The sequence below is a fragment of the Malus sylvestris genome, chromosome 3 (assembly GCF_916048215.2).
Source record: "Malus sylvestris chromosome 3, drMalSylv7.2, whole genome shotgun sequence".
In the NCBI taxonomy this organism is placed as follows: Eukaryota; Viridiplantae; Streptophyta; class Magnoliopsida; order Rosales; family Rosaceae; genus Malus; species Malus sylvestris.
Genome location: NC_062262.1, coordinates 22,258,431 through 22,282,207, shown reverse-complemented (window position 1 = coordinate 22,282,207; position 23,777 = coordinate 22,258,431). Strand labels below are relative to the sequence as shown.

The window sequence follows — 23,777 nt, the reverse complement described above, 5'->3', positions numbered from 1 at the left end:
TTGCAACTAATTATTTTTATGTATTTTTTGCATAGGGTGACAAAGCAATGGAAATTTACAAGACAAGAGTAATACCAAAAAATCAAGTTTTTAAGTTGCAACATGCTTGGGACGTCCTCAAGGATTGTCCAAGGTGGGCAATCGATGCAGACCAACAATGGGGAAGATTATTTCAACGTGAAGCCGCACCGAGAAATGAAAGCGGCGATGAAGGTGTCAATGAAATGACCCCATCTCCTTCTTTAGCAAGGCCCCCGGGAAGAGATAAGCAAAAGGAAGCAAAGAGAAAAGGGAAGTCCCAAGATTTGACGAGTGGAGACTTTGCTACCGGAATTACAAAATTGCACGAAACTCATAGCGCTCACCAAGAAGAAGCGGCCTGATTGCGTTTGCAAATGAAGGAAATCTCGGATAGGGAGGAAAATAGGTTTGAAATTGAATTCATGATGAAGGACCTCAGCAAATACACTCCAGAGAGGAAGAAATTCTTACGTAATAAGCAAAAGGAAATTATGCGAAAGTCTGCCTCAAGGAGTATGTTTCAAGATGATGAATCCTCTGAACCTTATATCCCAATATTTCAACGAAGTCTATCACCAAGTGAAGATGGTGGATATGATTGTTAAGTTTATGTAGTGTATGAATTTCGGGTTGCCAAAATCGTGCAGGGCCTCTAACAATGGCCCATCGAGCTTGTAAGATCCCGAATGCTCTCTCCACATCCTTCCTGTAAGACTCTTGCCTCTGCGAAAATAATTTCTTCTTTGCACTATCGGGATGAGAAAAACTTTTGACAAAGGTAGACCAACTAGGATAAATACCATCAGTTAGGTAGTAACCTAGCTCACACATATTACCATTTACCTTGTATCGAAATTCTGGTGCCCATCCATTCACAACCTCATCGAATAGAGGAGAAGACCAAAGAACGTTGATATCGTTGTTTGATCCGGGAAAGCCGAAGAATGCATGCCAAATCCATGTGTCGTAAGATGCCACAGCCTCCAGCACGATGGTTGGCTTGTTATGACGGCCCTTAAATTGGCCAGCCCAACCAGAAGGACAATTCTTCCACTCCCAATGCATACAATCGAGACTTCCTATCATGCCAGGGAAGCCTCTTTTGTCTGCCTTGCGTAGAAGCCTTTTCAAGTCTTCACGAGTTGGCTTGCGAAGGTATGTGGCTCTATAGATGGCTTGAATTGCTTGGCAGAAGCGCTTCAAGTTCTCAATAGCAGTACTCTCCGCAAGTCGACAATATTCGTTAGTTGAGTCAGCAGAGCACCTATTAGCTAGCATTCGAAATGCAGATGTGAGCTTTTGATGAGGTGATAGACTTTGTCGGCCTACGACATCTATCTTCCTTGCAAAGTAGTGGTCATGATTGACAACTGCGTTCAAGATGCCTTCAAAAAGCTCTCTCCTCATCCGAAACCGCCTCCGAAAATCATGAGCAGGAAATCTCGGCCGCTCAATGAAATAATCTTTCATCATTTGGTCATGACACTCTTCTCTATCACGCTGCATGAATGAACGCCCCGTGACAGAACCACGATGGCTAGATTCGCCATGGTGCTCATATTGCATAAACGAGTTTACAAGTTCAGCTTCGGCGTTGATCAGTTCTCAATCCTCAATGTCAAGCCTTGCTTGGTATTGTGCCATCTCCATTGCCCTGCTACGCCTGCTTCTATCACCCATTGATGAGATATTGAGAATTTTTAGGAAACAAAAACTCTTTGAAAGTTAAAAGATTGATGAATATAGAGGATGATTGAAGGTTGAAAGATTGTGTGATCAACTAATATTGGACCTGTGTTTATATAGAGGATGATTGATGAACGGTTGGTGAAAGTTGAAAATTTTGTGTTGAACGGTTGGTGAAAGTTGAAAGTTTGGTGTTGAACGGTTGGTGAAAGTTGAAAGTTGAAAGTTTGGAGTTGAACGGTTGGTGAAAGATGAACGGTTGGTGAAAGTTTAAAGGTTGGTGAAAGTAGCTTGCTTTGTGAAAAATTTAATGATTTTTCAATATTTATCGGAATTTAAATTTTTTTAGATTAAAATGTTCATAAAATTAATTTACAATAATCTACATATTTATTTTTTTTTTTTAAATTGATTTAAGAAAAAAATTAGCCTAAGTTCATTCTTTAATAATTCCGGGCTAAAATTTTAGGCCAGAAGGGTTGGAGCAGAAAAAATGTTTCTGGGCTAAAAGCCAAATTTTCCGGGGTAAAAAATTTGGCTTTTAGCCTAAGGGTTGGAGATGATCTTAAGACACCAAAGTGTGTTTCTGCCTTTCTAATATTAAAGTTTAGAGATACTACACTAGCAAATAGCAATGCCCTATATTTTTAACAAACATTTAGAAAAAAGTTGCTCACGTTTCGGTAGCAAGTGGTGTTTTGGGAAAGTTTCAATCAACCCTGAACTGGATTATTACTTAAAGTGCTTGATTCTTATTGATGGTACATCATTTAGTTTGCAAATTTAGCCTCCCTAACATTACCCTTTACATAATCCTTGGTGTAGGCTAGCAACTAATATTCACAAAGGAATAAAGAGTCGCGTCAGATGATTTTCGTCAATACGGACGCTTTTCACATCGTCGGTATGGCACATTACACTACAACACAACACTAAGATTGTAAGCACCAACACTTGAACGTGGTACAAGAAGTCCAATAAAATGGTGCCGTTCCGATTCGTTGGCAACGAAGACCACCAACACATCCACATGCCTAGCCGCGAGTTATAGGAGGCAACGAGTCCATTTCTTATATGCAAAACCCCAAAACAATGGGAGACGCAGCAGAATTGTAACAAAGGGCCACCATGCATAAGAATTTTCACAATACTAGCCTCTAATTAGTTGTTTTGGTTACATATCACCTAGTACACATCTGCAGCTAGACATACAAATCGCCTAACGCTCAATATACATGCCGTAGCTAGCCTCATCTCCTTCAAATCTTATAAGGTTACCTCATCACCGTACATGTGTTGCTGTTTGCTTGGAAAAAAAGAAAAGGGGGAACGGGGGGTGATAAGTTTGAAGTTTCACAACCCATCAGTTTCTCGACGAAGACCACAATAAACTGATTTCCGAATAAGAGGATGCACATCTTCGGTTAGAACCTCAGCATCCAACTTCTCCATGTGAGGCCAAATCTGCCAGGTACATAATATACAAGGTCAGAGATTCAGTAGTAAAGAATATTAAGCATGTCTGTAAAACTTCACCCAAAAATCCAAAGAAAACGAAAATCATACCAGAAACGGGGAGGGGGAGGGTCAAAAGGAAAACAAACAAAAGAGGGAAGTCGCAAAAAGAACAAGAGAAGCGACACTGTATTTACCTCGGAAGCATATTGCCTCGAGAACGCCTTGAGATAGCCTAAAGTTGAAAGACACCATTGCTCTTTTTCACCTACATTATAAACATTACTTGTCCTCCCACCACTCAGTTCACTGCAAAAGTTAAGAAGACAAGTTAAATACACTTGAATAGCATGTCACACAATGTCGAAACCATTTATTAATTTATGATAACAAAAACAAGATATTTAGGAAAACAAAGGAGACTACACAAAAATAAAGCTAGTCAATTACGAAGGACAACAATAAAGTAATCCGTATCCCAATCTCTCCCCTCCATAAACATCCTTCATCTGCTCTAACCTTGTAGTCAACATGTTTTTCATTTACATGAATATAGGATTTTGTATTTTAGTGAGGGAAAGAAATACCTTTTCTTAGGTATTCCATTCTCATTGTCTACATCCATTGCGGATGATTCTTCAAGGTCAATTGCCATAGAATCTGCATGAATCCCCTTTAATCCTTGCAATGTGACACATTTGGATGCTTCTGGCAGCCGTTCCGTTAACACATTAAGGAAGCTTTTGTACATGGAGAAGAATAATGCCTGCATGTGGACGCCATGGTTAATACAAGGAAAAGATGAAGAGTGCCAACGGCCTGATTAATTAAAAGTTCAGTAATTATGACATGCACCTACAAGACGGAAATATATACATAATTTTACATCTATTGTGGGAAAATGATTCAACAGATGTAAAGGGGGAAATATGTTGGTGCTTCTTTTCCCCCACTATTCTGTACCTCAAATTCATCAAGGGATCGGGATAGAAGAGCCTCCTTAGCCTCTAAAGATTCACGTACAGACACGACCTCCTCCTTAGCCTTTTCAGCACGTGATTTCAAACGCTTCAGCCACACAGGATTTTCCCCAGTAACAGGTTCGCCATCCATGAGTGAAAGCTTTGATTCAGAAGCTACTAACTCTGCTTTCACCGTTGCTGCAGCTTCTTCAGCTGATACAACACTCTTTTTGAAAGAAGAAATCTCCTTCCTTAGATCACATACACGGTTATATGTCTTGCTAACTGCATTTCTTAGTATCTGTTTGGATGATATGGACAAAAATGTATAAGCAATCAAGAAAAACACATTTACAGATTATATTTAAGTACAGAAAGGATAGTCCATATGGTAACAGCTCCAGGTCAAGAAGAATAAATTAATTAATAAACAAATAAAATAAAAATTAATTTCAAATTCTTATGATAAGGGAAGATGGGAATGGAGCAGAGCATATGAAGATTGCTCAACTGACAACAAGCCATGTTATCAGTACAACATTGAAGTGATTACATAGTATACATACCCAGTTAAAATATACACAACAAACTTTTCTTGAGGAAAAACAAATTTCTATTGCAAAGAAACAATAAAAAAACAAGAGCGGACAAGAAGTCCGCAAAAGCACAAACAAAAACAGGGTAAATAGCAACATCACCCTGACACTTACAAACTACGGCAATACCACAAAACTAACTAATAGCAGAATTCCAATTACGCAGACTTCTGAAAAAGAAAAATCACTAAATTCTGAAGTAAATGATGCCCATAGAGATGACAATAACCAAGTTTTATCCCAAGATCCTCCCTTCTACTGACTGCGAAGTCCTAAAAAATCAGCCTGTTTCTTTCCACCCAAATGGCCCAGAAGATAGCAGAAACTATACAACCCCATAAGACCTTGGCTTTCTTCCCCTTTCCTGGTAACTTAGCTTCTCTACCATAAAAGAATAACAATCCCTGGGTAAAAAGCAGCTGATACCACACTCCCTAAACAACTTCAACCATAGAATAAAAGCTACCGGGCAGAGAAGAAGCAAATGATCAATACAGAACACACACACACATATATATATGTGTGTGTGTGTGTGTGTGTGTGTGTGTATTTCAAAGATCTGAAATGTCTATATTTTATTCTGTAGACGATTCAGTGAAATAAAGTGAAATAAAGAGGTCGCACTTGGTGCGATGGCAAGTGCCTTCGCCCATGAGCGGTAGGTCTCGGGTTCGAGACTTGGGAGCAGCCTCCTCATAAATGGGGGTAAGGCTAGCCGACATTCACCTCTCCCAGACCCTGCGTAAAGCGGGAGCCTTGTGCACTGGGTACGACCTTTTTTAGACGATTCAGTGAAATAATTGGTATCTCAACCATTGCATCTTGACCGAACTGAGAAACAAAACCCCATTTGAAAACCTTAGACGAAAATCTATGTGACAAAATGTTCTCTTACCAAATATCTGGCATGTCATGTTGCCACTCTGTCAACCATTGATCATGGGGAATTGTGTTGCATCAAGTGGCAAAGAACATTTCATAAATTGGGCAAAAGAATGCTACATATAATGCTATTTTTACCATCTAACTGTACCATCTCTGTAATAGAAATGGGACCCACATATGTTGGTTGCCCCTACCTATATTAGAGAGATGGTACAAATGATAGTACAAATAGATGGTATTTTGTTTTAAAATAAACAAACTGAATTGTAATAAACACAAAATTTACACAAGGACTGGACAAGATGGCCACAACTAGTAAATGTATACTTTGTTCAATATTGTTTAAACATACCCTTAGCAGGGTAAATTTCTGTTATGGAAACGAAGGCCAAGTATACAATAAAAATGGTAATAAAGGTGAAGTTTGAAAGTATATCAAAGATGATTTCAATCTGGTACACCAAATCATTGCACAATTCATGAAGGCCACATTAAGAGAAAACAATTGCATTGTATTAGTTGTAATAACAACCATACCAACATCATGCAAGCAAGAATCTGGAAAGCTCTAAAATTTGGAAGATCTCACACAAAGTAAATTAACATAAAACAATCAAGAATATAACAATGCAGGCTAACCAGAGAAAACCAACAAAGGCGCTATTTTCTTTTTCTTTCTTTTTTTCATTTTGATAAGTCTCCTGTTTTAACAATCATCCATATTTTCCACTAGAGTGGCATTATCTTGAATTGCCTATCTTCGCATGATGATTTTGAATTAGACCAAATTTAAAGCTTATAATAATTCAGTTTCCATTTGTGTGAACAAGGTAGATGCCAAATTAATTTTACTATCTCACGTTTGAAGCAGTTGTATAGATTTGTACCACTTTGAAGTGTTCTGTTCATGTTGTTTTCAAGGTTGATGCCAAGCAAGGAAAAACACCAAAACTCGACCAAGCATTCGTAACGCAAATAGTTATAACAGCAGAAAAGACAAGTTTAACTTTAATGCAATAAAAGTGCTGTAAGCATACCTCCCATGGACGATCTGATATGTGAAACTGCTCAATGTTTGCTGGTAAAAAGACCCATCTGACAATGGCCAGATTAGACAAAATTCGGTAGCCCATCATCCTATCTATTGCAATAGCAGTCATTTGAGAATTATTCCTCCAGTAAGAATCAATCTCATTTATCAGCATGACCTGCTTATCCTGGTCAGCACATAGTTTTGCAATGACTTGGCCATATCTCTCCAATACAGTAATCAAATGAGTGAAACTTTTAGATCCAATATCGAGGAGAGTTTGCACAACCACATTGAGGGTAACTTCCATCCCATGAACAGGAAACACACTTTCCTCTATCCATACTATCATTTCACGGGCAGATGCCCTAGCTTTCACCATGTTTCTGAGGTCAGAAGAAAGTGCATGTAGCCCATCTTCACTGGTTTCTTGAACACTAAATTTGAAATTTGGTGCTCCCTTGGGAGGAAGCAACTCTTCTAGACCAGGGGCATGCTCAATACTCTAAAGGGAAAATAATTAAAGAACTATATTAGAAAAAGTATAACCATGGAGCACATATGTGGTTGTGTAACCTCAAGATGTGAAGCCTTGTGCTGTAAAAACCTCAATTCTAGTTACCAGTATCCTTTTGAATGATTACCTGCTTCACTTTATCCCAGTAAGATAAACGGACTTCTCTCTCCAGAACCTCCTGAACAAAAACACGTTGTGGGGCCCATTTTGGAAGGTCTAAGACATGAGCCCACTCTTCCCATGGCCAGATGAACTGAAAGTTTGATCTGCATGGTCAGGAAGGCATGGTATATTAGGAATCATGCATGTTAACATATTCAGTATATTAACTAAAAATCCACATTATATCCATGTCTACATAGCTCGGCAGCTATGTTGCATGCATACGGATACCCGTTGCGGGACACAATATAGCAGGATACGGAGAAACAAAAATGTCCAAAGCAAGAATATGGGCAAAGCATCAATACAACAGTAATAAAACGAGCTTAGAGCATTCCTATCTTTCTTCAGCTCGTCTTCTCTTCCTCTATGTTGCAAAATATAAAGTCCTAGCCCCTTAATTTGTTCTGTCACACCAGAGTAAAAAAGATCTTCTCCTCTTATTTCCGGTTATATATCACTTTCACTTCCAGAAATTACAATAGCTCAAACTTCTTTTAAAATAATTGTAAATAATCATTACGTTGAATTTGGCATGTGTCCGTCATGTGTATACGGGTATCCCAAAGTTAAAGTTGCCAAAAAGTCGATGGATGCAGACTTGAAGTATCAACTATGTATAATATCTCAGAGTTATCCACCAAGTATCATATAAAACAGGGAAATAAAATATCTATTTTTTTGGAGTATCCGTGCTTCATAGCTTGGTAGTAATTTCCCTACAAAAATGTCAGTAAGGTCCTTGGCAGTTATGGGACCTAGGATAGAATCCCACCTTCACATGAGATAGGAGTTTACGAAAAGGTCCAAACATGCGTACAGCAATGAGTCTACTGACTTTTCAAGCAGTCTTTCCCATTAAAGTAATATACTTAACAAGATAATGTAGCAAGGTCGCAAAATGGAAAGTTAGAAGGGAGATTTGTATATCACATAGAAAATCTAGTGGTACCGCTTATACTGGAACTTACAAGTGGTGTGAAAACCAAAGGATGAGTCGTGTTCGACATTCCATATCTAAATCAGCCATTTTGTCAAAAAGAGCTCGTACAGCACCAGCAACTACTGCAGGAAAGGCTCCAGGAAGTGCCTAAGAATTAAACTTCATAGTCAGATTGCTTTAAAATTGATGTCTACTTCAATTCAATCAGAAAAAAGACCAAGACATAAACAAAATAATTGTATTCATATTACCTTACAGAGGTCAATAATAACTAGCGTGTAATATATTGTCCTGAAAGGGGGTTGTGGTAGCATAAGCAACTGCACAAATATAAAACACATCATTTTGCTTTACATGAGAAAGTTTAAACTATACAATTTTACAATGACATAGTCAAGGAATGAATGTGTTAATAAAAAGAATAATGTCCAAGAATAAGCAGGGAAGAATATGGACCTAATCCTATCTTATTCTGTTAAGCCTGCTGGTTCAGCGGAGTTAAAAGTTAATGAATTGAATTGTGTAGTCAAAAGAAAAATTTATGAACTTTTTCTACTTTGAGAAGTTAAATTGTTACTCTTCTCGATTAAATATATTGAATTCTATATGAATCTCGTTCTCAAACTCCAATTCCAAGCATCTCAAATCCATTAGGTTAAAACCAATTAGATCCATGTTAGACTTATATACTTTGTGACAAAAAATCGTAATTAACATATCATTTTAAAAGAATAGTATCCATTTTAAGCTATTTCATTAGTAGTAAATTCATATACAATCTTTATAAGCCTATAACATGGTCTTCTCAAAAAAAAAGAGCCTATAACATGGTACTCCCCCTAAAACATTCTTAAAGATTTGAACAAAAAATTAAGATAAATTTAAACAAAAGGCACCCATATTAATTTAGGAAACAATTGCGTAACCTTGGATGAAAAAAAAATCTTCAAGAGTATTAATGAACAAGCAAATTGGGATCAAAAATTCAATTTAGACTGCCAATGTTTTATTTCCATAAACAGATAGTTAAGGAAAATCTAAAAACTAGAATGAAGCAATTATTTTACCATTATTTCTCCAAATAAAAGGAAAAACTCTCCAAATATTTCCATTGAAACAAAGATAAACCGATTGTTCCAAAACCTAAAACCTAGGCAAACCATATGCAGCATTGGAGAATCATCCTACAAAAGGATTACTTGCAAATAACACTGGAAAAACCATAGCAACCAAACTGAAGAAACAACTCCTGCTACAGCCCATTTATCTTGGCTCATAACTAAGCCCACCAAATATTGCTACAATGTGTTAAACTCATACGATTAACAAATCATATATCTTTCACAGTTGGATAAAGTAATGATTGGAAAGAGAATAAAAATAGCTCATTAAAATAGGAAATAAAGACGGCAAAAATACAAAGGTTAACAACTTACCTGGGAGAAAATTGTCTCTGCCATAAGATACTCATATCTAAAGGGCACAGGTAGGCCAGCCATATATGAAGCACATTCCTTTCGACTAGCTTTGCATGAAGGAAGAACAAACAGAATAAATATTACTAAGGCCAAAAATCAAATAAAAACAGAAACAAGAAAGAAGTTTAAGTACAAGGAATCAGAAAGTAAAACTGCAGTGTTCAATATCAATTCACCTGCACACATATTAGTGACTGCAAGACGGTAAGATAACACCAAGTAATCCAGATTTCAGAACACAAGTAAAATTTCAACTAGGTATCTGCTTGTTTTTCTCTTCAACGCATCTAGCTATAAAAAATGTTATAACTAAAACTACTAAAAGGGAACGCACAAATTATGCTTTTCTGCCCCCAATCAATGCCTTGTTACCATTAGCAGGGTATGACTTAAAAAGCAACAAAATAGTTTGTTCTCCTGAACAAACAAATACAACAAATATATTGCTGCAAGCCTCCAACAGAATATCCAAAATCACAACCTCTGCTCAACCCGCAGTTATAGATTATGTTGCAAAGACACGAATATAAATTAAGCAATACGACATGCAAACTTGACATTTATGTTTGAAATGCCTCAAAAGAGTTTGACTTTATGTAGTATCTGACTAAACTATCTAACATTTTAAAATGAAGTTCATCCTTTCCAAGAAATGCATAAATTAAGCAGTTAACCATCACACAATTCTGCTATCACTATACATTATAAAACCCTTTCGAAACTACAAAAACACAAGACACCTAACAGAATCTCTTCAAGAGAAAAAGGAGTTGGTCTGATTGGTTTGAACAGGTAGCATATTCTCAATTCCAAAAAGAAAAAGTAAAAAGCATAAAACAAAGTGATACCACGCATCAGAAAGTCAACAAACTAATTAAAGTGAGAAGCTATAAGAAATTTAGTTATGTTTTCTATAGGAGGTCATTGAGAGGCACAAACCAGCCATTTAAGTAAAATAGCACATCTAGTAGATACTCTTCCACGATGAAGCGATCCATGGGTTGCACATCCTGTCATCAACAAAAACAAGATTTCATGTCATCAATAACTAAAAGAACAGATTTTACAACCAATCACCAATAAAATCGATGCGTAGAATTTATTGCAGAAATGCACTCAAACAAGCAGAAACACAAGTATGTAATGAACATGATATAAGTTAGTAACTCAAAACAGGTCAAATAAATAATAAAGTAAAAAGGACAACATGTGTCGGAAAGTAATTCCATTAAGTTTATATTGAAATCAGAACTGTGGAAAACGGTACCAGTACCAGATGCAACCAAATTCTTACTTCTGTTGCCTCTAGAGGATGCATATTCATTAATTTATCCCATATTATTTTTCTCTTCTTAACCGTGCAGTATTTCAAAAATGCTTGACATAATTGGACTACATACTGAGCAGACAAACTACAGTAAAAACTCTTAAGAATAAAATTTACTTTTTGCCCTTGTAGTTTGTATAATTTGATATAAAGCATACATCATGCAAATGGGTTACAAACTAGTTTTACAAACACAACTGACTTGAACTGGAGCTTCATTCCATAAAAGAGTCGAGAGTGAATGCACGAAGAAATTTCTTTTCACTCTTTATCAATACAATTCCATAAATAATCCCAGGAGGATTAAAATCCTAGAAAATACTGCTTTGGATTGAAAATCATATCTAGAAGCAGATACCTGAAAAAAGAGAAGCTTTTAAATCTGGGCCATTGGTTTAATCTAATGGCCATAAACGACATGCACAACATATGTGCGTTCTATTTATGCTTAGGAGAGAAAAACAGCTTAAAAATCAGCAAATATTTGAAAACCGGCAAATGTTTGATCTAACAAACTTTGAGAGTTGTGATTTTCTGGATGCTTCTTAATAAAAATGTTAACAAAATTCCCTGGTTGGACACCTAGGGACAGGACACTCTTGTTCACCCAATGCTTGTTAGGATTCTAGCTAGTCAAATATGTCCTAGTTAGTTTAGGATTGTTTTAGGAAACCTAGAGGTATACCGATTCTTGTCCTAGAGGGATTAGGAAAGAATTTCAGTTTCCTTATTCAATTTAGGTTTGGATTTCTGCAAGTCTATTTGGATTTGGATAAGTGTAATTTCCTAATCCACATAGAAATAGGAATTCAATCAGCTTTGGGACATGTAAGCCAACCTTATGTCTATAAATAGGGTGCGGCAAGGCTGATTTTTCAAGAGAGAATGAAAACAGCTAGACAGCCAAGAGTTTTGAGATTAGTTCTAGGGTTTGCAAAAGTTCTGTAATCTCTATTATTAATCAAAGGAGCGGTGATTTCTCTACCTAGAGAAATCACAACTGGACGTAGGCAAAAGTTCTGCCGAACCAGTATAATTCTTGTGTGTTTCTAAGTTTTCTAATATTTGCTAGTATAGTCTATTGCCGTTGGTTACATTAAATAACAAGGTCTAGTGTGCGGTTTTTCAACAATTGGTATCAAGAGCTAGGATCAAGGTGTTCTACGATGTCAAAAGAGAAGATGAATGCGGATCAAGGACCAGCATTAAAGCCCTTTAACGGCAAGGATGACTTCACGGACTGGCAAAGGATGATGAAGAACGTACTGATACAACAGGATTTGGATGATGCACTCGATGGTAAGAAGCCAGAAAACATGACAGAGGCAGCATGGACTAAGGTTCTCAAGAAGGCTAAGAGTTCCATCGAGATCCATCTCACAAGATCAGTTCGGTCACACATCACCGAAAAGATGACTGCCCAGGAAGCATGGGAAAAGTTGGAGAATGTTTATACGGGCAAAACCGTGTCCAATAAACTTTTTCTAAAGGATGAACTATTCGGGCTTCGACTAGAAGAAGGAGGTGATATTGAAGATCATGTATGCAGGTTCTAGAATTGCATAGCTAATCTTCAGAAGGTCGAAGAAACTTACAAAGATGATGATATGGCTATCATCTTGCTGAGGTCTCTACCTTCGTCTTTCAAGCACTTTCGAACAACTCTAATGTTTGGAAAAGAGTCCCTAAAGCTTGAAGACGTAATTCAAGCTCTTCAGTCATATGCTAAACTGGATGATATAACTGAAAGCTCTCAAGGCCTTTATGCCAAAGGCAAGGAGAGGGGGCGGGAAAAGACAAAGGAAGAGAAAATCGGCAATAGAGGTAGGTCAAAATCCAAGAAGAAAAAGGAAAATAAGGAAGGTTGCTTCGAATGTGGTTCAGCCGATCATTGGAAGAGGAACTGCAAGATTTGGAAAGAAAAGAAAGCCAAGATGGAAGGAAGCTCAGGTTCAGCTAGTGCAGTCACCGAGCATGAGAGTGACGGGGAGCTTCTTTCAGTAACATCAGGCTCCAAGGCTTTCACCAATTGGATTTTGGATACCGGATGCACTTTTCATATGTGTGCAGTAAGGGAATGGTTCGATACTTACAAAGAAGTCAGCAGCGGGGAAGTCTTAATGGGGGACGATTCTTCATGTCCTGTAAGAGGAATCGGCACTGTTCGAATCAGAATGTTCGATGGGATGATACGAGCTTTGGGGAACGTCAAGTATGTCCCTAGACTAAGAAAGAATTTGATTTCCTTGGGTACTTTAGATGAGGCCGGTTATGAGTACAAGTCTAAAAAAGGAAGACTCAGAGTAACCAAAGGATCGCTAGTGGTAATGCGGGGTGACCTACAACCCAATAAGTTGTATAAGTTAATTGGGACCACTATAGTCGGGGGAGCAGCTGTTTCTATAAATTAGAGTGTAGAAGACAAGACTGAACTCTGGCATCATAGGCTCGGGCACATAAGCCAGAAAGGGTTGCAAGAATTACACAAGCAAGGCCTTTTGGAAGGCGTGTCATCTTGCAAACTGGACTTTTGTGAATACTGTGTTCTCGGAAAGCAAAAAAAGGTATCATTTGCAAGTAGCAATGTAGATAACCGAAGCAAGGAGCAACCCAGCTATATTCACTCAGATGTTTGGGGCCCTACACCAACTAAATCAAATGGTGGAGCTAGGTATTTTGTTACTTTCATGGATGATTTTTCTAGGAAGGTTTGGGTTTATTTCATGAAGCAGAAATCCGAGGTTTTTGCAAAGTTCAAGGAATGGAAAACAAAAACTGAGAATCAAATTGGAAGAAAGATCAAGTACCTAAGAAGTGACAATGGAGGTGAATACACAAGTAATGAGTTCACCGATTACTGCAAGCAAGAAGGCATCATAAGGCACTTCACAGTAAAGAAGAATCCCCAACAAAATGGAGCTGCTGAGAGGATGAACCGAACTCTCATGGAGAGAGAGAGGAGCATGCGATTTCATGCAGGATTGCCTGATAGTTTTTGGGCAGAAGCTGTTAATCATGCAAGTTATTTGATTAACAGGTCACCATCTACAGTTCTCGGTTTTAAGAGTGCAGAAGAGGTATGGTCTGAGAAGCCGGTGGACTATTCCAAGCTCAGGGTATTCGGTTGTAGTGCATATGCACATATTCCAGGTGATGAAAGGTCCAAGTTCAAACCGACGTCTACACATTGCATATTCTTAGGTTTTGAAAAAGGAGTTAAGAGTTTCAAGCTTTGGGATTTCAACAACAGGAAAAAGGTTGTCAGTCGAGATGTTGTCTTTGATGAGACAACCATGCCTCTTAATAAAGTCGAGAGCAGTAGGGAGAAGACGGACGATGCTGAAATTGAAGCAACAAAAATTCCATTAATCAGATCAGATGAAGAAGAAGCTCAGGTGGAGCAAATCGAGCAAGAGGCCGAATCTGATGGTTTTGAGGAAAAAGAAGAGCATCAGCATTGTTCACTAGTTAGGAATCAGGTGGAGCAAGAAACAAGGTAGATTGAAGGCACTCCAATCCGCCAGACATCTCAAAGGGTTCGAACTCCAACCAACAATCCACCTGCATTCTAGAGATGCGTAGCACTAGACAAACCTAATTGGAACGAGAAGAAGCCTGATAGATTTGGGTTTGACCAAGACAAAGTTAATTATGCTCTTAACATTAGTCTAGGAGATCCGACTACTTATCGAGAAGCTATAGCTAGTTATGAGCGAAATAGTTGGATAAGTGCTATGACAGAAGAAATGGAGTCTCTTTACAAGAACTCTGTTTGGGAGTTGGTTCCTAAGCCCAAAGACAGAAAGCTAGTTGGATGCAAGTGGGTATTTAGGAAAAAGGAAGGACTACATGAACAAGATGCCGTGAGATTCAAAGCAAAGCTCGTGGCTAAGGGGTACTCACAGAAAGAAGGGGTGGATTATGATGAGATCTTTTCACCTGTAGTCAAGCATACTTCTATCAGATTGCTTTTAGCTATGGCAGCTCAACATGACATGGAGATTCAGCAGATGGATGTGAAGATAGCATTTCTTCATGGAGATCTAGAGGAGACGATTTTCATGGCTCAACCAGAAGAGTTTGTTGAATATGGGCAAGAGAACCTAGTATGTCAGCTAAGGAAGTCCCTGTATGGCCTGAAACAGTCTCCAAGACAGTGGTACAAGAGATTTGATTCATTCATGCTGAAAATCAATTTTAGAAGATGTTTATATAACTGTTGTGTGTACTATCATGTGTTCCAAGATGGGATGATCATATTGCTATTGCTCTATGTGGATGACATGCTAATTGCTTGTCAAGACAAGTCTAGAATTCAAGACTTGAAGAAGATGTTGAGCGAGGAGTTTGACATGAAGGATCTAGGTGCTGCACAAAAGATTCTTGGCATGGAAATTCAGAGAGATAGGACCGCTGGAAGGATCTGGATATCACAAGCCAAGTATATTCAGAAGGTTCTTGAGAAGTTCAACATGCAAGAAGCAAAGGTAGTTTCGACTCCTTTGGTGGCTCACTTCAGGTTAAGTGGGCAACAGTGTTCTACGTCCGAAGAGGAGCAACAAGTAATGAAGAATGTGCCTTATGCTAATGCAGTGGGCTGCCTCATGTATGCAATGGTATGCACAGGTCCGACATAGCTCAAGCAATCAGTGTCGTTTCCAGATACATGGCAAATCCAGGAAAGCAACATTGGGATGCAGTAAAATGGATTTTGCGTTATTTGAAGGGTTCTTGGCGACAAAGGATTATGTTTGAGAGGCAAAAGGAAAGTGCAAGGGTGTTAGGATATGTGGATGCCGAGATTATGCAGGGGACTTGGACAAGAGAAGGTCAACTTCTGGTTATGTGTTTACATGTGCAGGAGGACCAATCAGTTGGAGGGCACTACTGCAACCAATTAAAGCTTTGTCGACCACAGAGGCAGAGTATATTGCATTGGCCGAAGCTGGAAAGGAAGTGATTTGGTTTAGTGGCTTGGTAAGTCAAATGGGAATCACTCAAGATTGTGTGAAGCTGAAGTGTGATAGTCAAAGTGCCATTCACTTGGCAAAGAATCAGGTTTTTTCTGGAAGATCAAAGCACATTGAAGCAAGGTATCACAGAATCAGAGATTGGGTGGAGTCTAAGGAAATTTGGATTGAAAAGGTTCATACGGATGACAATGCCGCAGATTTCCTTACAAAGATAGTGCCGGCCAAGAAGTTCAAGCATTGCTTGAACTTGATCAATCTCGTTGATTGATTAAAGTGGAGCACCTTCTCACTTGAGGTGCAATGAGGCAAGAAGAAGATTGCCAAGGTGAAGACTCTTGAAGATTTCCAAAGTTGCTTCAAGAAGGTTCAAAGATACTCTGGGGTGCAACGATCAAGACTTGGTTTGACTCACCAAGGTGGAGATTGTTAGGATTTTGGCTCGTCAAATATGTCCTAGTTAGTTTAGGATTGTTTTAGGAAACCTAGAGGTATACCGATTCTTGTCCTAGAGGGATTAGGAAAGAATTTCAGTTTCCTTATTCAATTTAGGTTTGGATTTCTACAAGTCTATTTGGATTTGGATAAGTGTAATTTCCTAATCCACATAGAAATAGGAATTCAATCAGCTTTGGGACATGTAAGCCAACCCTATGTCTATAAATAGGGTGCGGCAAGGCTGATTTTTCAAGAGAGAATGAAAACAGCTAGACAGCCAAGAGTTTTGAGATTAGTTCTAGGGTTTGCAAAAGTTCTGTAATCTCTATTATTAATCAAAGGAGCGGTGATTTCTCTACCTAGAGAAATCACAACTGGACGTAGGCAAAAGTTCTGCCGAACCATTATAATTCTTGTGTGTTTCTTAAGTTTTCTTATATTTGCTAGTATAGTCTATTGCCGTTGGTTACATTAAAGAACAAGGTCTAGTGTGCGGTTTTTCAACAATGCTGAATATCCTTTTGATGATAAAAGAACTCATCTTCATATGAGTTGTCAAGAAAACACTACAGCTTGTTTCACTACAACAATATAACCCATTGCAAAGATACACTTAACCATATGATATACACAAGCCTTGACCTAGTAACACTGCTGCAGCAGATGGTCTTCAACACTACATGGTGAAGTCTTATCATTGCATCAAGAGAGCATAAAAGAGAAAGTGTTTGCAAGCCATCACAATTGAGGAGGGAACATCTTTTATCGTTTTTGTGCCCAATAGAGAGTTACAAACTACAAAAACTTTAAACTTTGGAGGATTTTGGATATTTTAAGCTGGTCACAGTAATGTGGCACTGAAGTTGTAGAGAAAATATTGAAAGAAAGAAAGAAAGAAAAAAAAGAGAAAACAACGTAATAAGAAATCACTAGTGAGCTTAAAATTAACAAACTTAAGAATGAGAAAGTTGGTTTGGACATATGAATTTAGTTCTTAGATAGCAAACTACCTCAGTTTTACTTTCAGGAAATATATTCAGCCTTCGTATCCTTTGCGGATAGATAAACTCTGCATCATGCTTTTGTTTACCATAAGTTATATTAGACATTGTTGAAGGCATAGCAGGTTGGTCAGGACAGCTGATGGGTCCAAACTCATGAGACTTTCCAGCAACTAGCTGTGCTTCAAATGATAGGTGAGGTCTCGGAACTACCAAGTGATTCCATATAATTTGATCAAACAGTGAAATAAAAGTCATGAGAAAAAATAGAATAAAAAAACTGCCAATCTAAATATAATGTTTAAGTTTAAACGAACTCTGGGAAACTTGATCATTACCACTATCAAGTTTCCATCCATTGCTAGATAAAACTTGTATTCGGCCCCACAAATCTTCCAAGAAATCCTACCAGAAAGTTTAAAAAAATAAAATAAAAAAATAGTGGTTAGGATAATATTACAAGGCAGTGTAAAACAATGAACAGGATAATAGTTTGACTAGATAACAGACATGAAACAAGTTAAATGTATAGGGGAAGAACTTAATATATGGATGATACGCTCAATCTACAGAGGTAAGGAAGTTACTTAAAAGATGGAATATATAAAGTTCTAGGGCCGCATAAAATAGCTGTAGAAGTTTAAAAACTCAAGAATTGAGTGACTAACAAAATTATTTAACAAAACTTTAATTCCAGGTATAATGGTAAATGAGACCAGCTGAGGAAATTACAAAGAGAATTAAATTGATGATTCACATTATAGAAGTATGGGATTAGGTCATAGAATTAATAGTAAGAAAAGAAAGTGTCAAATTTCCATTCCAAATTTTGCGAGGTAAATCCTATGTAGACAATCAACTCACTAAGATAATTCAAGACGAACATGATATTCAATAACTTAGAAAAGGCCTATGATAATGGATCAAGGGATATACTTAAGGGGGCCTACGAAGAAAATGTTTCCAATTCATTATAACAAATTGAACTGAGATATATAATAACACTAGAGTTCAACACATGTGGAGAAACCAGAGACTTTAAAAAGGATTATTCCAAGCATCAATACTAAGTCCTAATCTGTTATGAGTAAAGTAATGTTGTAAGATGAAACATCGTGGATATTAAAGAAGAAATTCATGGTGAATGCTATTTCTGGATGACATAGTTTTGTCGGACACTACTAAAATGTCACTAGCACAAAAAACTGGAAACAGGGAGAAACACAGAAAAGCAACAATGACTAAACCAGCTACCACCTCAAACAATCACTGGAATCTATGAAATTAAAAGACCAATATTTCTGGTAGACTACAACATCCGCGAATCACCTAATGATATTTTAATCTAAAGGGATGAGAGAGTATGATGTTCAAATAAGTTATACCTTATCGCTAGGTTCTCTCGCATTCTCATCATCATCCTCAAAAAAGGACAACCCAGTGTCAGAAGCACGTTTTCTTATGCTCAAATAAGCTTCAACTCCGACCATAACTCTCTCAATTTCCTCAGGAACTTGCTGCAGTGAGACAATCATGATTGAAGCATTTAAACTCATAATGAAACAGAAAACTGGAAACATAAGCCATGGTTGAATCAAACAGTAAACAGTAAGGGAAAAATACAATGACTCGTGCCTCCAACCATACTCCCATGAAGCTTCACCACAACCAAAAGGGCCACTACATCTGTGTCAGACACAGAAAGCCCTCTGACATAGCTACAACATGTGATAGCGTGCATGCATTCAACTTCTCAGACCCAGACATGGAACAGAAACATCTGGGAGACACCACTTAAAGCCGGGCAGTAAGTTTTTATTTTTAAACAGTTAGTGGCTGGAACAAAAGTGAGACACAAATTTTGAAGGCCTAAATTGCTTAAAGCAAGAATGCAACAAATTATGCCTTTTATGTAACAAGTTCTAAACAAAAAACATAGAATCCACGGGAACCGTTCAGTATCATACTTTTAGTTTATAAACAGACCAAAGACTAAAAGTTTTATGAGGTCCATAAGCAGACATAGAATATAGGAATATTTTGAAAAAGAATACTGAAACGAATTAAATATTGTTACCATAAAAGAGAAATTTTTTCTTTCTATCAAGCACCATTAATGACAGTACCTCAATGAGTTCCGCTCCTCCCCAGGGGAGACAAGATAAAATGCATGTTATGTAAAAGTCAGCTCGCGATTGCCAGGACGGATTGCCTTTCTCCTCATCAACTGTTGTTGCAGCTGATGATAATAATGTTTCAAACACAACCACAAGAGAACTGGGATGGATAACTTTACTGCACATCTATAGAATGAAAAGTTACCATAAGGGAAAAAAATTATATCTTAGTAAAATGCACGCACTCATGCAGAAAGATATGTACATAGTATATAAATATAGGGTAATGTTCTTTTGCCAAAACTGGGAATCTGAAACACTGATCAAGTTGGTTTTTGTCAGAATGTGTACTCCAGATTCACAGTTTTGAAACAGATGCATTCATCTGGCAACATTAGTGGGACAAGAGAACATTACTCTATGCATATTACACACACATACATATGTATATGGATAAGAAAAGTTGTTTCCATGAATATTGAAGTTTATTTCGCGATATTAGCCTATGGTACCAAGAGGAAGGGGAAAACCAAAAGTTAATATGGGTAGGGACAACTGGGGAAGTTATGTCAGTGTTTTGGATAACAGAATATGGGTAGTATTAGTACTTTTTATTGTATATTATACCTGGGTAGCAGTCCAATATTACACAGGTAAATATAGAAGTTAATGTTCATTATATTAATGACATGCATTTCCTTTAAATTGTACTTTGGCGAGTAGGAGATGAAACTTAAAAAACTTTGTAGATTGTACATGGTCTAAATAAAAAGCTTCTAGAAATTGCAGCCTAGATACAAAATGTATTCATATGAGCAGCCAAATGTGGTAAGATATGGCCTAAAGTTTAAGTTGATAGCATATGGATGACAACATCACATTCCCAGAACCCATTAACTAAAAAATTTCATTGGTAAATTTGAGCGAACTAAGGCGTATAACAAATAACATAAATGTGATTGTATTCTTGTGTTCTCAATCTGTTCCTGAATTTCATCTGTCACCAATAGGAACATCTTACATACCATAACAGTCAGGAACCTCATCAAAATACGAATCTTGTTACAATTTCCGGAATCTAAAGCATCCTGAAAATCACACACAAACAAAAAAAAAGAAGAAGGTCAATTCTAAAATCCTCAGTAAAAAGAATGATGGATACATCAAAATAGAGAATAATCATCCAATAGTCTTAATCTTTCAAACATAGTCTTATAAAAGAGTTAATGAAAAAACTAACAACAGAACCAACTTCAACCACGTAACTTGCATGCACAGGATACTTAAACATCAAATACTCAGACTGTCGGACATCCCACAATTAACCTAAAAAGTAAACGGGCAGCTCAAATTCCACAATTCCTGTTCACTCATTCATCTCTCTTTCTGTTTTTATTTATGAGATCTCTTTTTATTAATAAGAACCAAAAGTACAACTTACAAGAACAAGATGTCCACAATATGTTCACTTGTTCTTATCCCACTATTCCAATTCACTTTTCACATCTCTTATATTATTATTCAAGAGCAGACCATGAACTAAGAATGTCATTTCATTCACACTACCATTTAATCCAACATTGGCATCCCAGACCTGTTTTTATCAGAGTCAAACACAAAACCAAATTCAAAGTAATTAACCCTTTTGGCAATCTGTTGAGAGACAAAAGAATCAAGTCTTCCGAAATCATCAGCCATGACGGCAGCAAAATTGAAATATACAACAGCACATGAAAAATATGCAAGGTGTATGGCATTCCAGGTTGCAGAGCATCAACTAAAAAATACTACTCTTGGCAAATGCTCCAATTTGCTAATTTTTTTTTACTTTGGTTTTTTGTTTATTACAAATTACAATGCAGCAGTCCATATTTGGTAAATTTTTTACTCATCGGAGACAAAATTATGATAGGCAAACATATATGAAGCTCATTTCAACCATAGAATCACCTGGAAATTAGTTTGAGTGTTCTTAACTACTTTCCTAATAAATTCCTCGTTCTCCAAATTTAACAAGCCAATCTGGGAAGAGAGAGAGAGAGAGAGAGGGTGTGAGTAAAGGAATCCCAAAGAGCCTGAAGCAGTACACAAGAAATATGGTTATTGAAGAAATTACAGCTCAAGAAGTAAGAAAATATGCATACAGTAGACTATAGGATTATTTTTAATAGAAATTACAACTTATAGCACATGTGGTGTGTAATATGATATTCATAATATGCATTACATAAACATATCCAGTTTTTTTTTTTTTTTTTTTTTAACAAACTCTTCAATTGTTTTTTAAACATATATGAAACCACCATGTATGGTACATTTCACCATCCAACAAACATACATCTGATGGAGCTAAAACCGTTCATTTAGACTTGTGCAGCCACATGTAATGGTCATGCTTTCCCCCTTTTTTTTTTCTCACAATCATAACTAAATACAGTTCAATTAATAAAAATAAAAAATAAAAACCTTCAAAATGCACCTCATAAAATAAATTAATTATGAAGCACTAAAGAACTTTAAAGTCAACTATTCAACAGGCAGTAATTTCAAATACTTCATCACCAAATTCCAAAGCATTTTTCTAAATGCTTGGTTTGTTTCACTTTATACTAACAATGTGATTGTGCTAATATAATTTATGGTCTGAAAACTGTGTAGAACCCTAATGGTGCCCTAGATGAGCATTTCCAATGACTATAACATGTGATCCTCGCTTAAACAGAAGAGAACATTTTAGTTTAGGTCAAACTCAGTCAGTTTGAAGAAAATGGAACCTATTAGCTTAGTTATGGTCAGTTTGAAGGTTTATAGTTATACACTTCCAACTTCAGCAAAGATTTTATGCATACCATATATAGGGATGAAAGTAGAAACACTGGAAAAACTACATAAATAAAGTCAGCAATGTATTTATACACCCTACCACTGTCCCGTATAGAGGACTCTTGTGAGGCAACTGTTCAGCACACTGGATAAGGTACTGTCAGAAGAAAAAGAACAAAGTTAATGTGTATAACAGCAGAACAACAAGTATCTACGAGTATGGAATTCTTTTCCTTCCCAAATTTCTATATTAAAGAGAGAGTTTTGGTGTGTTTGAAAGGAAAATCTAAAGTAATCGTCCCCATGTCCTCTCCACTCTCCTTGTCCTTTCCATTCCATAATCGTAAGTGAAAATGGTGAAAAACAAGACAATGTAAAAATTTGCCCTTATTTTATCTTCCCTGGTCGTAAACTGAACATATTATCACTGACCCATTTGGCTGGAGAAACAAAAAGGTCATAAATTATCGGGTGCTTTAGAATTTTAGTTTTTGGTACGAGATGCTTAGATATCGTATACAAAAGATATCCAGCAACATCTAAAATCTCTACCCGAAACATATCCTAGCTTATAATTCCAATTTTATCCAAAAAATTTTAAGACCTTTTTATTTCTTTGCCTTTTCATCAACAGTCTTCCGCTGAGTAAACGAATTGTAAGTGGGCACTGAAAGAAGGAAAAAAAAAATTGGCTTTACTTGCGAAACGTCGTCAGGAGAGTGCTCCAATTCTCGGCGAAGCACGCCATAGCAAGTTTCCTGCAAATCCAAGAGAATCAATCAATCAATCAATAAACCAGACTAGATACAAAAAAAGGAAAGGATGAGAAGACGAAGCAAATTAGGGTTTTGAAAATCACAACAGAGAGAGAGGGAGGTACGAACAATGTGTTCTTTGACGTCGGAGGAGGTGCCATAGTCGGGAGATTTCTCGCCAATTCGAAGAAGAAGACTCTTCCAACTGCTCATTCTCCCTCTCTCTCTCCCTCTCCCTTCTTCTCTTACTTGAGAGAAAGACAGAACAAAATTGAATACAGACAGAGAGACTGCTTAGCTACCAACTGAACAAGCGAAGCGAACTGGAGCTTCACCGAGAGGGAGAAGGGGTGAAGTGGGGAAAGGTGTTTATTTGGGGCTTGTACCCCTACTATCTCAACCGAACAGGTCAGGTCACTCTTAGGGTGGGCACTTATAACTAAAAACCGAAACCGAAACACAAATCAAATCGAACCGAATCGAACGGTTTGATTTTGCGGTTTCACTCAAAACTGCACCAAACCGCACCGCGCCCACCCCTAGTCGCTCTGGGCAAAATAATCATAGTTTGGGTAACTGTTGTTACCACTCATTCAAAGTTCACGATTACG

General features: G+C 37.3%; 2 protein-coding genes across 2 annotated transcripts; both read right to left on the bottom strand.

Moving 5' to 3' along the window:
- Positions 1–510: 510 nt before the first annotated feature.
- On the bottom strand, positions 511–1,774 carry LOC126617066 (uncharacterized). The gene has a single exon (XM_050285136.1). The coding sequence runs from the start codon at positions 1,585–1,587 to the stop codon at positions 511–513; it is 1,077 nt and encodes a 358-aa protein (XP_050141093.1). The 5' UTR covers positions 1,588–1,774.
- Positions 1,775–2,752: 978 nt separating this feature from the next.
- LOC126615396 (nuclear cap-binding protein subunit 1-like) lies at positions 2,753–23,572 on the bottom strand. Its single transcript, XM_050283214.1, has 19 exons — positions 23,296–23,572; positions 23,110–23,169; positions 22,512–22,568; positions 21,539–21,610; positions 20,614–20,676; positions 19,598–19,774; positions 18,857–18,988; positions 17,810–17,876; positions 17,481–17,680; positions 10,675–10,745; positions 9,694–9,778; positions 8,509–8,577; positions 8,286–8,404; positions 7,280–7,418; positions 6,643–7,140; positions 4,126–4,425; positions 3,750–3,928; positions 3,360–3,471; positions 2,753–3,171 (listed from the first exon to the last, which is right to left on the bottom strand). The coding sequence occupies exons 1-19, from the start codon at positions 23,377–23,379 to the stop codon at positions 3,061–3,063; spliced, it is 2,595 nt and encodes an 864-aa protein (XP_050139171.1). The 5' UTR covers positions 23,380–23,572; the 3' UTR covers positions 2,753–3,060.
- Positions 23,573–23,777: the final 205 nt, after the last annotated feature.

What these genes read in the sequence shown, in the direction of transcription:
- LOC126617066 (XM_050285136.1), bottom strand. Translation starts at nt 1,587, where the DNA reads ATGCAATATGAGCACCATGGCGAATCTAGCCATCGTGGTTCTGTCACG.
- LOC126615396 (XM_050283214.1), bottom strand. Translation starts at nt 23,379, where the DNA reads ATGAGCAGTTGGAAGAGTCTTCTTCTTCGAATTGGCGAGAAATCTCCC. An exon ending in TTATTATTGACCTCTGTAAG is followed by an intron (nt 8,405 to 8,508) that starts GTAATATGAATA and finishes TTTAATTCTTAG; the next exon opens with GCACTTCCTGGAGCCTTTCC. An exon ending in CTTTGGTTTTCACACCACTT is followed by an intron (nt 7,419 to 8,285) that starts GTAAGTTCCAGT and finishes CTGACCATGCAG; the next exon opens with ATCAAACTTTCAGTTCATCT.